Below are 17,076 nucleotides of genomic sequence, written 5' to 3' on the forward strand. Positions count from 1 at the left end.
ATAAGTTAAAAATGTAAACTTTTCTTAAGAGGACGAATGACCAAGTTGGTTAAAATCCTCTATAAATAAAAAATATAGAATAGAATAGAATAAATTCTGTGCATTCTGTGAACAAGTTTTTCTGTGATCTGCGACACAAATTCTGTGCGAAAATTTGATAAAAATTCTGTGAATTTACAGATTATTCTGTGATTTCAGAAACCTTGATAAGACTCGAAAGTTTCGATAACAAGTTTCGTAGAAGTTCTGGTTAAATTAAATAAAGACGCCACCTAATATGTCGGTCTCAATTTTTTTTATATATGAAGCTGCCCACTACAATTTTTTTGGTGCAGGAATCAACATTTTGCATGAACCTGAATCTCGAAATCTCCGAAATATATAGAAAAAAAACTTCAAAAGATCGAAAGATCGGATCGAAAATAAACCGATTTAATCGATTTTACCAAGGCTAAAAAATCGATCCAAAAAATCGAAAAATTGAGTTCAAAAGATCGATCTCGCAAAGATCGATCCAAGATCGACCAATCCTACTTTGAAGATCTTCATTTACTCAGTGTGAGCGACGCTTCTTGACCTAAGATCCAGAGGACGTCCTTAAAGCGCAATGACTGAGGGGTGGTCGACCATAATAGTTTAAGACCCCTCCCTCTCACTGGAAAGGGGGAAGGGATCTCAAAAGTAAAAGTAACAAGTCTTCATAAATCTAGAACTGATCATGCAAATATAACCAAATTTGGCATGGTAGTGTATTTCGGTACGAGGAATGTTTCTATGATAGTTTGGTAACCCCCATTTTTTCCAGTGGGGAGATAGGTAGGGGGGAAGGGGGCTCTCTTGCATTTTTTTTTACATAACTCGAGAACTACCAAGCAAACGGAACGGAATTTGGCATGGAAGGGTATTTTGATATGAGAAATGTTGCTATGATTGTTTGGTACCCCTCCTTCATTCCAGTGGAGAAATAGAAAGAGGAGAGGGGTATCCTATATATTTTTTGCGTAACTCGAACACTTATCGAGTAAATTGAACCAATTTTCGCATAGAGATTTGGGTACATAAAATGTTTTAATGATTATTTGGAATTAGCCCCCCCCCCGCACCTCCCCTTTTTCAGGAGAGGTATGAAAGACTGAGGTAGTCCTTGAGAACCAATCAAATTTGGTAAGGGAGGGTATTTCAATACGAGAAATGTTTCTATGACTGGGGAACTGGGGAAAAGAACTGTAAGACTGTTTGCGTAACTCGAATACTGATCAAGTAAATGGAACCAAGTTTGACATTTAAAGATATTAATGACTCGAGAACTTATCTAGCAAATTGAACAACGATTTTAGATCGCTCCCGTTTTTCAGTGGGAGGAAAAGAAGCGGGGACGGGCTTCCATGTATTTCTATTTGCGTGACTTTAACACTAATAAAATGTAATCAAATTAGGAAAAAATTATATTTAAGTACGAAAAGAGTTTTTATGATTATTTGGCACCCCCTCCTTAGTCCCTCCAGACAAAATACAACGCTAATGGTTTTCCATTTGATATCAAGAAGTTATAGAAGGTTGATAATTTCTCACTTTCATTGCTCTGCTTCCTGACTTATTCTTTGTTGCCAAATTCCTTCCTAAAGAGTTGCTGCGACAAAGGGTGAGTAATGAGAAGTGTCGATGAACTCAAAAATTCAATGGAACTTTGTTATCAATTTAGACTTGATGATGTTAAGCCATTTTTTTTTTTTAAATATTTCGAAAAACCACCCCGAGCCAATAGTTGTTTCTCTACAGGGAGCTTAGTGTTATAAAATCGCAGTGTTTCAATGGTAGGTAACTAGGACCGCACATAAAAAAACAATTGAAGTTATAAGGTTGAGAAAACAACTCGTTTTAGGTTCATAAGAATTAAAAAAAAAACCATTTAATGAGAAAAAAAAATTCCATAAAAACTTTCAACTTTATATTTATGTTCTAAACGAAATATTGACCTAAGGCCTACTTCATGGAACGTTCGGATAATCGATTACTCTCGAGCTGTTACATTTCAGTATTTATTATTTATTTTATGAAGTTTATTTGTTGTTTTTGTCTGTTTTGTTTTATTATTATTTCATATATAATGTGTTGTGTTCCTCTAACATATGTTTCTTCCGCATTCATATGGGGATTATTATTTGTTTTCTGTTTCCTTACTCAAAGATCATAAAACCTTTCTCGGAAAAGTCATTCTCCGTTCAAGACCCTTCCGATTAAATTAATGATTAACTGTTGATGTTTGATTTCTGCTGTTTAAACCCAATCACACCCGAAAAATGCTGCAACAATTCTGTTGCATTCCTATTCATATTAGCGAACGTAACAGGAGGATACCTATGCTATGCAATTGAGGATTGCAACAAAATCGCCCCCATTTCTCATCTGTAGATGTGGAGTGTGATCAATTAGTCGTCAATCAGCCTACAAACATGTGATGATTTCGCAATGTTTCAGTAAACACATCCGGTAAGTTTTTATCTCTTTCTTCCTGGCCATCACACGTGGCACAATTTTGTTTGCGGTCTATGGTAAGGTTTTCGATACACGCCGTTAAGTTTACAGCTTTAAACAGAATTTTCTGTTTTTTTTTCTTTTTAAACAGTGCTGTTTTGTTTTTTTTTTTAATGTTTATTCCAACTGACTTAACTCCAGTTCTCTTTTCGTCATTCTCGCTCCAGCGAATGCTTTCGGTTCTACTAGATTTTTAGATATTATTTGTACTTAGGTACTAGCTTTTATCATATTTTGTATGTTTGCTCTCACACACACACGCTCACGCTATCACACAGGCGCTGGTAAATATTCGGAAAATGTTTTTTTTTCAAAAAAAAAAAAACAAGAAAAATGCTGGTAAAACACAAACCAGACCGCAGAAACGGTCTGATGGAAAAACGGTCACAAAACAATGGGAACCTATTTTCAAGGTATTTTCGAAAGGCTTATTTGCACAACTGCTAGATGGGATGTTGTTAGTCATCGTGTGTTGACGCTCGTCGGCGCGAATGTTGTTGAGAATAGAAAAGATGTTTTGAAACGCTTCTTGTACACAGACCGAGGGTATAAAAGTGCACCGGATCAGCTCCGATGCTTTTAGAACTCGGCACAATTTGCGTCACCGCAGTTGTCCAGAAGAAAATCTTCTGTTGAAAGTTGTTTATTGAAGAAAAAAGGTTAAACTTTGAAAACCTCCCGCGTAATTGGAATAAAGTTCCCCTTTCTTTGAAACAGAAAACGGAAATTATTTAGCAATTTCGCGCTTCTCTTGATTTCTCCCCGCCTTTTGTCTCGTCTCGTGTGTATTTTTCATTATGTGCATAACAAACTTTCATTGCGTAACCTGGCCAAACGGCATCGATAACAATATTTTTCCTAGAGTTTCACGTATCGTTTTTTTCTTCACATTATCTACAGTTATCGATTTGTGTTGGTTTTCCTACTATAAGCGAAACTACTAACATTCAAAAGCCCAACATTTGTCTCCTATATTGAGTAATCCTTTTCCGTTTATCGTTTGTTTAATTTGATAGTGGTCGAAATTTTGAGTTAGATGGAATTTTATGTACACTTACGAATGTTTTTAAGCGTGTATATTCACAAAGCAGCTAAGTGTTTCGAAAATTGAAGAGTGGCAGATTCAATTCAAAATCAGGGACTGTATACTGAAGAAAATTTTGGAATGCTAACATAGAATCTTATTAGAATTCAGAATCTATAATCAATTTGAAAATAAGTTTCAGTTTCAGGATAAGAGTTCGTTATAAAAATTTAATGGAAAATTTGACAAAATAATTCTTAGAAACATGCTAATAGGTTTTCATTTAGTTTAGAGATTTTCAAACGAAAACTAATGTTGTTTTCCCTAAAGAGATTGTTCTAAAGATGTTTGCTCTTAAATTACGTACTGGTTTCGATGTAGGTAGATAGATGCTTCTACGTGTTGCAATATATTTTTATCAAAAGCAGATTTGATTTGATTTACAGCTTCTTCTAAGCGTTAGTTTCAAGAGAGAATAAGGTTTTCAAAGTTTCCCAGAAAAACTTTTACAAAAGATAATCACATAATAAATAAAGGAAAAAAATATTCCCACAAATACCTGAATCAACTATTCCTTCACACATTCCCATCACAAACATTCCCCCAACACAAACTCCTACATTCGAGTTCTAGATAAAGTCATTCCTCATTTGTTCATCACATTCACTTGGAGGGCCACCGCTCCCGTGCCACAAAAACATCCTCTTCTTCCTCCTCCTCTTCGGACTCTTCCCGTACGACATCCTGCGACAAACCGGAACCACTGATCCGGGTCCAGCAGCCAAGTTTCTGCTGGGATGGGGGTTGCGATTGCGATACTACTGGTGCCGGTTGCTGCCACAGGGCCCACGTTTGGTTGTTCAGTGCGTCCCTCGGAGACAGTGACCCACTACTGGTACTACTACTACTACCACCTGCCCCAACAAAAACCCCACTCAATCCAATCCACGATCCGAGTCAAAACACCTTCGAGGGACGCCGCAGACGCTGGGGCAGCAGCTGCATGACGCCACCGCTTCCCCCGAAGCAGCTGCTGCTGCTGCTGCTACTGGTTCAAGAAAGCTCGTCGGTTGCGTAGATGAAGCCCTGCTGCTGCAGGATGTAGAGTCGCTTCTCGACGGCATCCTTATCTGAAAGATGAAAAAAAATTAAAAAAATTTAAAAATCATCTCTAGATCATGAACCCAAAAGGTAACTTACATTTCGAGAGAAGCATTTTGTCCTGGGGGTGGTTGCACTTCTGAGCCAACGAGTGCAGTAGAATCTGGGCCGATTGGTACCGGGTGAAGCAGTCCTCCGGATTGCCGAACAGCTCGTCCAGCGCTGCCGATTGGCACTGTGAAAGCAAAGAAAAAACAATAGTTTAAGTATTGAAGTTTAATGTGAACAACCTATTTTAGTAGCTTTCGTTAGAATTTGGGAACTCATCAGCTCCATTTAGGAGATGCTGAAATGAGCCATAATTTTCACATCCACAAATTTTTACATCCTAATTATCCTCTTTCCTAGTTTTTCTAGGTATTTCAAAAAATTAACGGTTTAACCAAGAAAAGGTTGTATTTAATCCTAACGGAATTTTAAAAAGTTGGTATGTATTAGAGAACCAGCTTAAATCAGTCAGTGAAACTTTGACAAACATTTTTTCGTTATTGTAAACACTTGGCCCTTCCACATTGTTTCGTAATATAAATTCAGCGTTATCATTCATAATAAGAGGAATGAGGTCCCCATCTTCATGTTTTGATGCTCATTCTAAAATAATAAAGGCTTTCATGATCATCCAGCAAGCGAGTTGTGGCTCCAGAGAGTTCAGGACACTCTCGTCAAGACCATTCCCTTATATCGAAAACAGACAAAAAGCAGAATGGTTACAAACCTAGAGACAAATTCGTCAAGCTTACCTAACCTAATGCTCAGTTAACCCAGTTAAAACCCTAGTAACCAAAAGTCGCATAATTACTTACTCGTGTGCATTCGAGAGAAAAACAACCATTTTTTGTAAGTGCTCAATTCAGACATAGAAGTATCATGGAACATTGAAACAAAATTCAGAAATTATATTTAAATATCTTGTTTTTTATAAACTTCAAAATAACTTTTTAGTTCCAGGCAGAAATTCTATGGAACGTTCGTTATGTTTGAGTAGTGTCGAAATTTTTCACATGATTTTTTACATTCGCTTAGAATTTTTTTTTTCAAAGTGTTTCTTAGTTGGTAATAGTTTAATGTATCACGTTCATCAAAATGTTTTCCCAAAAAAAGTTGCTTTTTCCCTACGTCGATGGTGAGTTGGACAAAAATGGGTGGATCATCCATATATTAAAAAAAGGTACTTAAAAAAAAGAGAAACAGTTTATAACTCCTATTGAATCTGTTTCTGCAGCTCTTCAAAATTGGATTGTAACGGAAATTGCAGCGGCTTGTTGACGACCTACATGTTAAAGTATATTCCTTTTTTGAACAGCAAATAAACGTTATACAATGAGATGCAAATTTTACAAAAAAAAAACAAAAATTAAGTTCGCGCACTAACGTTTGATTTCGGGAAAAATTAATAATTCACATGGTGGTGATCATCGATTCATGATGTGCAAAATTGAAGGCAAGAATAATTTGTTTTGTACGGCGGCCCTTGTTTCACAGCTTCTAATTGGTATAAAAATGACTTAGGTGAATATAAATTTATTATTTAGGGTTTATTAATCTTGTGTTAATAAACCCTAAATCCAGTGCAAAGTTAGTCCTAAATGCAAAAAAATCTGAGTAATTGCAAATTGACAGAAAGTTCGAAAAACAGCTGCGTTTGAAAATTCGTAAAAAATTTTGTGTTTCGTATTTTTACAATCTTAAAATGTAAAAATGTGCTCAATTACGTCAACTTTCCAATCCTATTTTCGAAATTTATTTGGAGTGACTTGAACAATTATGACGCTTCATTGATTGAAAAGTACGAGTTTTACACGATTTTTAAAAAAAATTGTATTCATGATCTTAAATTTAAAAAAAAAATATTCTTATGTGTAACGTATAGCTTTCAACTTCAGCTTTCTTGGACACTAAGTGAAATCTTTTTTAGAGCATTCCGTAGCTGATCTACAGTCTTTTTCCGATTTATTTTTCTCAGACTTTCTTAGTTCCTACTTCGAATCATTTTTTCATTGATCAGTTAAATAATCACGATCGATTCAAGAAAGATGATTTTAAAATAAAAAAAATCAATACTTTTTGAATGAGGAGTTGAGCATTTGGAAGGACAAGAAACACAAAATTAAATTGAGGCTTAAATTGGTTTCTTGAAGAAAATTTCACATCGGCACAAACTTTGTAATGATATATCCGATTTTTTTTATTGTTAAAGTGATTGGTAATAAAGTATTGGATAAACTTGTTTAAATACACTACTCAATAAAAAACAATTTTGAAGTATTTTTGGGTTTTTGTGTGTCAAGATTTGAGTTTCAATATAAAAAGTTGACCAAACTTTTTCTGAATAAACAAACAGAATCGTTACCCGGGATGATGCAAATATATGCTTGCTATACTCACCGCCCTTATGTTTACCCCTAACACTGACAATTTTTACGGGCTGCAACCGCCTGCTTGAGGTTCAAATCTCGGACAAAACTCGTGGATAACTAGGTTTCCACTGCTAATTAACGAAAACACTAAAAGTATCGTGCACATGGGGTCTACTGTGAGTGGAATCTCATTGAGAAAATTGACCAAAGAAGACGATATAAGCGTACGGAAAGCTATTAAAAAATATTGTACATTTGAAGATGAACCGAGAAATGGTTGAAAATCTGGTTCGTTAGTCCTGCTATCGACAAAAAGGTCAGATATGCCTACAAACAGAAACCATCGGCTTCCGTTCGGGATTTGGCGAGAAAAGTCGGAACCTTGACGTCTAACGTGAGGCGTGCTAAAGAGCGACTTGGACTCAAAACGTACCGGGAGCAGAAAAAATCTAAAAGGAACCCAAATCATGCCGCTTCTGTCAAACCAAGAGCCCGAAAACTGTATGATTCAATTTCACAAGAGTTCTGGGTGCATTATCATGGACGATGAAGCGTATGTGAAATTGGACTATAAAACACTTCCTGGGTCACAATACTTCACTGTACGCAAGGACAAGTTGACAAGGATATCCCCGAAACGGAGAAGGCCATTTTCACCGAGAAATTTGGCAAGAAGGTGATTGTGTGGCAGGCAATTTGCGAGTGCAGCAAAATATCTAGCCCGTACGTCACATCGGAAACAATGAATACCCAGAACTATATCAAGGAATGCCACCAGAAGCGTTTATTGCCGATAATTAAGCTGCATGATGGACCCGTCATGTTTTGGCTCGATTTGGCATCATGTCATTAGGCCAAAGACACATTAGGGTGGTACAGAAGCCAACACGTCTGTTTTGTGCCAAACAACATGAATCCGCCAAATTGCCCCGAGGCATGGCCGATCGAGACTTGTTAGGCTTCGACCTAAGCAAAGCTACGAAAATACATAAAACCAGCTGATTATATCGGAAAATTTAAAAAGGATTGACAAAAACTGGTGAAAATTATGGGTAATGCAACTGTGCAGAAGCTTTTGGTACAAATAAGTAAGATTACAGTGTTAGGTAGGACACAAATAATGATCCTACATACAATGTGCCAAATAAAATAAATAAAATTTAATATAACAGTATTTCTTCATTATTTTGAAAGTGTGCTTATAATTTCTGGAACAGTCTATATTCAGTACATTGTGTTAAAAAACAGCATGCAAATTCGAACGATGTGCTTTTAAGCATCGATGGGATATCGAGGTTTTAGTGAAGCAGGGCTGAAATTTCCATTTTTCAATATCATTTGAACAATTCAAGTATAACTCATCGAAAACACTTCAAATTTAACCAACGAAAAGAATAGTTATTTGATTATGAAGAAAAAAAAAATCAGTTTAAGAAAATCAACTGGGGCAAAAATTGTGGATGTTTAAATTTCAATCCGCCAAAGAGAAAACTCTGATTTCTATAGAATTATAAACGGTACCTACTCCACTTCAGAACACACTTGTTTAAAAATTCTCCACGGGGACAGTCTTTAAGCTCAACAATATGAGGGCGGCTAGTCTAGTGAAAGACGGCTGTGACAAATCAATAGTTTTTATTTTGCAAGATTTCATTAGGATTTGGCATAGACAGCAAGATTAATATCATGATATCGGTAGGTTTAAACGTTCAAATTTTTAAAACAAGCTATTTGAGGCTAATTCAAATCAAATATCAGATACATCTGGATAAGTTGGGACGATAGTTATTTAATTTCAAACTTACAAGTCAGAGTGTTTAACTCACTTGTACTCTATCCAATAACGGTAAAAAAAATCAACAAAAACGGATGTTTACAGCGTTTTTTGTTTACTTTCTATTTTTAGCTACGATGTCGAGTTCATTTTCAATTGTAATTTCCTCGAAAACTAGCTGCCTCAGGAACAATCTTCACATTCACAAAAACAAGTTAGGAAAAGTTACGACATGCATTTATTCGTTTCTGACTTTCTTGATAGAGAACCTGGATGAACTAGAAACCTCTTTAATCGTGAAAAAAAGTTTCGGTACATTGGACTCTTCCTTATCCTGCCCTGTTGAATCTCAACAATAATGGTCACCCTGAATCGAACGTCACAATTGTCGATGGGTTACTCTTTGTATCGTACCCATTTTGTTGAGTGCTTATGGTTGCCAGTTTGTAAGATTTCCCCCATGTATTTCTTGTGTTTTACGCGCGAAAAGTTGTAATTATGGCGAAACATGAATAAACTTTCTCTTTTTAAGTCTACCGTTAACGAAACGAGTTGTGTTTTATTTAAACCCCAAAATCCTATCCTTGGAAAGGTCTGAAATTAATCATTGGTGCCGTGACCAGGATTTGGTGGTTTTCGCTGGAGTACATAGTCCTGACACATCAGCATTATGCCACCATCCTACCGATTGGTCCAACCCTAGATTCATCACGCTACCACGGCCAGAATTCAAAGTGACGCTATTCCCGAGGAATATAACATCAACGCTACCAAATCGTTAAGCTGCCCTGGCAAGTGACCCTGGACCTCAATCCGTACGTTGCTACCTAACTGCGCGCCGATCCAAGGCCCATGTTACCCAAGTAAATTATCCTAGTTTCCGATACGTTGTTACTAACTAACTGAGCGCCGATCCAAGGCCCATGTTACCCAATACCTACTAGCTACCAAAGTTCTCTTCTGGCTCTTTGGGAGTTACTGCGCTAATCATGTATGATTCTGAACATCCATTGCCGAACTTTAATCCAACGACGATTCCAACATCCTGTCATCAAGTGATACAGTTCTTGTTCCCAATCAGTGATCCGGCTCGGATGGGTAGTACTGAATCCAAAATCAGCCATTCGAGCACCTGCCGTACTGACTGTCCGGTCAGTACTCGCTCTAAAGTATATCGCAAGTACTTTGAAGCTAGTGTGCCGATCACTGATCATTTTGGCCGAAAGATGACAATCCAGTTCAACACGCATTCCAAAGTCGATGTCCAAGGTGATCCGAAAGTCCGGAGTAGGTCCAAATCCAACAGTATCCAGAATCCAATGAACCCGTACCAGTCCAATCCACAGGAAACAAACAGACTTGTGAAAACAAGTGCGAAAATTGCCAAACAGATCCAAACCAAAACAATCCTAGGGTTACTATTATAAAACATTCGTTTTAGGTGGCCAGTATGTTGAATCTCAACAATAATGGTCACCCTGAATCGAACGTCACAATTGTTGATGGGTTACTCTTTGTATCGTACCCATTTTGTTGAGTGCTTATGGTTGCCAGTTTGTAAGATTTCCCCATGTATTTCTTGTGTTTTACGCGCGAAAAGTTGTAATTATGGCGAAACATGAATAAACTTTCTCTTTTTAAGTCTACCGTTAACGAAACGAGTTGTGTTTTATTTAAACCCCAAAATCCTATCCTTGGAAAGGTCTGAAATTAATCATGCCCTATCAACTGCATTTCTATTTTGTATTCGTTATTCGGTACAATTTGGTTGTTTTAAGTATTCGGATGATGGAAGTTTGCTTATTTGTTCTGGAATAAGTATATTTTTTTCAAATCAGTCGGTTGAAGTGTGTTGCAAAATGAATCACCTTTAATAACACAAGGCATCAAAATTCCCATTTTTCGAGGTGCAATAAATTTAAACGATAATGTTAATAATTAAATTAGAGATGTACCGAAAAGTGGTATTCGGCGAACGGCCGAATACCGAATGTTGACCTTTTCAACTATTCGGCCAAACAAATTGAGTTTTTAATGATAAATACTTTAGCGATTATTTCAATGCTTTCTTTTTCTTCCATATTTATGCCCCTCATGTTTTAAGTCAATTATTTTCAACTAGGTGATATTATCGGATGATGCAGGTGCCAAGCTATTTGAAATAACTTCTTTGATATTGAATTAGATGAAGGTCAAATTTGAGCAAGATATCTTAAAAATAATTGTTGAAAAGGTGGAAGATCTTTTACCTTAAGCATACCATACTTTCAACCACACGTGACCACAAGGTCAGGCTTTCAGAACGATTTAAAAAAAAATTACAAAAGGGCAAAATTAATGTACCTACATTTTGATTTTTTTTTTAAATCGTTATTGAACACAGAATCTAAAATTTTTTAAAGAGGACCTCTATGTTTTTATTTGATTTAGCAAATAATGAGAATAAACCCAAGCAAAACTCGGGAAGTTTTAAACAATATCTGAACATCTCGGCCAGATTTGATTTATCTGAATTCTTTACTGGATTTATGGGCAAGCCTAAATATATCCAGAAAATCTGGAATAAACTATAATCAAAGTAAAAAGCAATACCGTTCACATTCTTCTGTACTATCTACAGTGAAAGATACGCGGATACACCTTAGATGTTTTGCTGAAACCATAAGTTTTTGATGATTGTGTAGCTTTTACAACATTACTTTTGAATATTTTATAAATTATCCAAAACTTTTGGAAAAATTTTCAAGTCTTTAGTAGATATTCGGCCGAATACTTGGCTCAACTATTCGGTGAGCCGAATATTCGGCTTAACGGTTTTTTGGCGGTATTCGGCGCCGAATATTCAGTACATCTCTATTAATAATTCAATATTAAACACTGAAAGACATTTTGAACAATGTCAGAAATAATTGCAATCCTATCTATAAAAATGTCTAACAATTGTAAATTTTTTTTAAAGGGTTGAATGTTTTAAAGTAAAATATCTAGGCAAGATCCAAATTCTTGATTGAATTAATAGTGGCTCCAGAGAGATGATGTCACGCGATTGAACCGGAAGGCATTGATATTCTATTCTTTGGGTGTAGTAAAACCAGCTAGAAAAAACAGGTGAGATGAATCAATTTCTTTTAACATATCAGACTTGAACGTTATTTCAGATTGATTTCAAACCCCTACCGATGCTCGTCTTAAAACTTTAGCTTGCATTTTTACCCGGACAACTTTTTATAGTCGGACTCCCATTACAATAGCAGTAATTTATGTTTCAATAGGATATAAACTGAAAAATTTATCTGATAAAATTTCTAGGAAAAATTCAAATTTTTGACTTGAAGTACCACTGATGATATGAAAAGTACCGAATGTTGATTCATTTCAAAAAGAGCCATCCACTTTTTTATTTATTTTTTGGCATTTCGGTGCGTTAAGAAACTCAAAGGAAAATTGTTAGATAGAAATGAATGTATTGATTAGTGGAAAGATCAAAGCTAGAGCGCTTTTGGTCCAATAAGTCGAATAGGTGCATGGTGAAAATATGAACTAGGACTTTTTTTTGTTGTGGACAGCTTTTAACTAGTGTGATTCTTTGGCCATCGCATTTTAATCCACATCGAAAATGATCCCTGCCAATTTGAAGTGCATTTTTACTCTAAATATTATGGATGAAATTTTGAAATATTTCTTTGACCAAAAGTTTTATTTTACATAAACAATTTGAAACAAAGCATCACTTACCATCTGAATAGCGTGATCGTATAGAATCTTGTCGGCTGTAATATTGCTGGCCCCGGCCTTCTGCAGTAAACCTGCCCCGTTCAGTTTCTTCGACTCGCACAGGGTCGATCGGTATCGAGTGTGCATCATTGATAGAACTGTAAATTTGAACCAGTTTAAAGATTTCAATTCTATAGAAATATTAGACCTAGTTACCATTTTTCACCGTATTAGAGGGCTTCAGGTGCCCACTCTGGAGCTGTGACGAGGCCAGATGCATCCCGGAAGACAGCAAATTGAGGGCCCGAACCAGCAGTACCAGCCGTTCGGCCCGTTTGCAGTGTTCCGGGGCATGCGGTGCAATAGGTTGGGCATCGGCCGACATCAGGGCCGAGAGGGGTGCACATCGAGAATCGGCCACCTCCAGGATGCAATCGGTGAGCGCAATCACGAAATTGAGCTTGGCCAGGGTTTCATTATGTTCACGCTGATGAGATTTAAAATGTTTTTAATTTGAAGTATTTGAAGAAAGAGTTAGAAGTTAAGCTTACATCCAGCAGCGTTTCCGCGGGAAGTTCCGGAGCATGGAAATTGATTGGATGATCGTCCATATTGTTATCGTGGAAGTAGCTCTGCAGTCCGCCGGTGGCTCCCATTTCCGGGAGGGTGAAAGCCCTAGCCCCCAGTGGATGGTGAGTATTGTTGTTCTCCGTGGTCGCAATCAGCGTTGGGCTGCCAAGGGCCGGAAGTTTGGACAAAGCGTTGGATAATACTGGCGAACTGGTTCCGGATCGTCGAAGCGGAGAGTGATGAGAGGCCGGGCTCACCGTCCAGCAGGAAGGTGGCGGAGGTGTTTCCGACAGGGACCCACCGGAAGTGGACCTTCGGCGGCCTCCGGTTGGTGGGGTTCCGATGGCGAATTGTACGGCCGGTGGCGAAATTGAGCTGATGTCACAGTTGCTGTTACGATGTTCCGATCGCTTCATGCTTATCGGCTGAGATCGAGGTATCGCATTCGGGATGTTCTATTGGAAGAAGAAACAAATATAATTTAAAAATGGTTACACTTGATTTTTTTTTTCAATTATACCTTTGGTGGAGTTTGAGTTTGAGGTCTAGACATTTTCCTAGCTCCCGTGGGTACCGGTTTGGGTTCCGAGATCGGTAACGTGCTTGGTCTTGGGGGACTGGCCTGAGCATTCGTAGCTGTTTGAGGCACTCTAGTTGGTTTACTGAAGAAAAAAACAGTTTCATTGAAAAATCTATTAAGGCTATCAACTCCTTACCTTTTGTCATAATTGCCACTGCACGGATCCACTGGGAGGTTGTTCGGGACCAGGACAAAGTCATCCGAGTTGTCCTGACTGCTGTTGGATGTGTTGTTTGCACTGGCGAGAGTTCCTACGCTGTCGTCGATCTCTACTGGCACTGAAATTAAATACCAAATATAAAAATATAAGTAATTTAAAATTCCGAATTTTCAAAAGAGCTTCGATTTACTTAGAAATGTTATGAAAGAAGTTAGTAATGATCACGGCTTCGATTGGCTCAGCCAGATAACCTGCAGTCGAGGAAACTGCACCCGCGAAAATGCAATTTCAGCAAAATACTGCGACTTTGGGAAAATGAAAAATCTCCCACCGATAATATCATGGTGGTGAAATCGGGAAAACAACATCCATACTTGAATTTCGTTCATGTGCTTCCTCTGGTCGGGAGGAGGTGAATTGAATTTCTGCCAATTTTTTCATTGACCGTTTGCTGTCCACCGTTGTCGTGTGGCAGCTGAGTGTCACTATAGCTTTCATACCACTAACAGTGGGTGCAGTACTCATCGAAAATATTGCAAAGGTTCGAACAATGAGAAGTAATTAAATTTATAAATTTTTTAATAACTGTTTTTCCAGGGTTTTTTTTGTAACCTTTATAAATTTTTTGATAAGGCCGGAACAAATATCAATTTCTCCTTTTGTCATAGCTCCCCTCTCCACCCTTCGAAATTTAAAAAAAAACAGAAGGGGGAACAAATAAAGATTGAAGTATTTTATCACATTTTTGTATGCTTGATTTAATTGAATTTTTCGATAAAAAATTACTTCATTTATTGGTTTTGGACAATGATGTAGTATGCAATTTTGTTTCATACAAGCTTTCATACATTTTTTTCCAATTTGTTATTTTTTTTTAATTTTATCATCTTCCATCTTGAGATGATCCAACTCCGAGGGATAAAAGAAGGATTTAAAATTTGTTCCGGCCTAGTTAACACAATGCAACTATTTTTACATTTTTGCGAAGTGCAAAGAATGTAAGGGTTTATTTTGACCAATTTTGGGGCGCTAAGAAGAAAAAATATCGCTAGATAATAAGCTATCACAAAGTCCTGGATATGACTTATCAGCTGATCTATTAACAAACCTGAATGATAATGATAATTTTCAATTATTATTTTTTAATTTTACTCTATCCAGCCTACTTGATTTTACATTCTCACTAAGCTCTTAAGATGTTCTCACGAAGCTGTCCTTTCAACTCGATTGAAGGTATTTGTTATACCTACATTTATTTCAGGCTGTCCTCTCAAACTGCTTGATCACCAAGTTGTCCTCTCTACCCGCTTTTTGATATTTTAAAAAAAATATTTTGAGCTGTCGTCTCAGCTCGCTTATAGATGTTTTTTTTACATTTATTTTATGCTGTCTTCTCAACCCGCTTGTTCATCAAGTTGTTCTCCCGATTCACTTATTGTTTTTTTTTTAAATTTATTTCAAGCTGTTCTCTCAACCCGCTTGATAATCAAGTCGTTTTCTCAACTTGCTTAAAGGTGTTTTTTGTTTCATACATTTATTTCAAGCTGTCCTCTCAACCCGCCTGTTCACCAAATTGTCCTCTCAATTTGCTAATTGGTGTTTTTTACATTTATTTCAAGCTGTTCTCTCAACCTACTTCATCATCAAGCCGTTCTCTCAACTCGATTATAGGTGTTTTTTTCATATTTTGAATTTAAGCTGTTCTCTCAACCCGCTTGATCACCAAGCTGCCCTCTCAACTTGTATATAGGCGTGTTTTATAAATTTATTTCAAGCTGTCTTCTAGACCCGCTTGAAAACCAAGCTGTCCTCTGAACTCGCTTATAGGTGGTTTTCAAATGATCTCACAAAACCCGTTTGAATTGTCTTTCTCACCAAGCTGTCCTCTTAACTCGTTTTCTGGTGATTTGATAATAAATTATTTTAATTTTTTATGTTATAAGTTGTTGTTTTGTGTTTTCCATTCAAAGTAGCATTATTCCTCACTTAGAATCAAGCTTTATTCACATTTAGTATTTAAATACAAAATAGTTAATTTTAATATTCATTTTTTCCCAACTATGAGTAGCATTAGTTCAGTAAGTATAACTTCTGACGATGTTTGATTTTATTCGATTCGATTTTTTTTTTCATATTGCAAATGTGCAAACCGGTCCTATTATCGAAAGCAATACTAAAAATTAATTTTAGCAAGGCACACCTCAAATCTTATCACACAATTAAAATAAATATATTTCACTGAAACAAGTTGAAAATTTAGAATTTCATAAAAATGGTCTATAATCCGAAAAAAACGAGCTATTTTCCTCGATATCCGGGCATTTCCCCATTTTTTCATTGAAAATTCGGGAAAGCCCGGTTCTTTGCATTCACGGGGGTAATGATAAATTAAATCTTGATCTCTATGCTGATGCTTCAAAACAGAAAAAAAACAAAAAAAATGTAAAATTAGGCTAAAAGTTTTATGAAGAGATTAATCACCGTAATTTATGTTTGTTACTTTGAAAGACTTAAAAAAATGCTATTTTTTCCATTTGGTCCTTTCCGCTTGTTCCTACAGCAGATGCAATTTTAAAATTTTCTTCTAGACCTTTGCAAACCCGCGTGCCACAAGACTCAATTATCGGTTTAGCACGATTTTATAAATATCTTATTCAAAAATATATATTATATTAGCGTAAGCTAAAGAGCCGCAGCTTTATATCCAGAAAGCCACATGCGGCTCGCGGTTGCCGACCTATGAGCTGGCCGATTGCATAAATTCCATGTTTTGGTTACCAAGAAGCAGGACAGTCTTAGGACAGAACTTCGAGAAGTGTTGTCTTAATGACCAAAAGCAGTTTTCATTGGTTTTTCGCGCTTGTTCAACTGTCATGGAACTAAATTAAGGTTGCCAGAATTTTTTGAGCACGTGTCCGGACCGGATAAACTGGGCTATTTTTATCAGAAAACCTGGAAAAATCCGGGCAATTGATTTCAAAATGGTAGACCAAAATCCTGGCAAAATCCGGGCAAATTTGGTCAAAATCTAGAAACTACACATTAAAAGTCAAGAAAATAAATTGAGAAAAAAATTGCTTTCACCAAAATTTAACATTAGATTTAAAATCGTATTTTAGGTTCTCAAATAAACTTTCATGATCATTTTTATGAATTTTTTTCAGAAAATTTCGTTTTGGACGCATAAAAAAAAGATATAAC

The 17,076-nt window shown here is 36.6% G+C and overlaps 1 protein-coding gene across 1 annotated transcript in view; it reads right to left on the reverse strand.

Annotated features, from left to right (window-relative positions):
- Nucleotides 1-2,022: 2,022 nt before the first annotated feature.
- Nucleotides 2,023-17,076, reverse strand: part of LOC129744186 (serine/threonine-protein kinase ULK2) — a 167,886-nt gene continuing 152,832 nt past the window's right edge. The window contains exons 9-15 of the mRNA XM_055736597.1: nt 13,852-13,993; nt 13,656-13,797; nt 13,117-13,590; nt 12,782-13,052; nt 12,587-12,723; nt 4,760-4,895; nt 2,023-4,689 (exon numbers count right to left, since the gene is read on the reverse strand). Coding sequence (XP_055592572.1) covers nt 4,613-4,689; nt 4,760-4,895; nt 12,587-12,723; nt 12,782-13,052; nt 13,117-13,590; nt 13,656-13,797; nt 13,852-13,993 — 1,379 coding nt within the window. The 3' untranslated portion in view covers nt 2,023-4,612. The remainder of the gene's footprint in view (nt 4,690-4,759; nt 4,896-12,586; nt 12,724-12,781; nt 13,053-13,116; nt 13,591-13,655; nt 13,798-13,851; nt 13,994-17,076) is intronic.

Source organism: Uranotaenia lowii, chromosome 2 (genome assembly GCF_029784155.1).
Source record: "Uranotaenia lowii strain MFRU-FL chromosome 2, ASM2978415v1, whole genome shotgun sequence".
NCBI lineage: Eukaryota > Metazoa > Arthropoda > Insecta > Diptera > Culicidae > Uranotaenia > Uranotaenia lowii.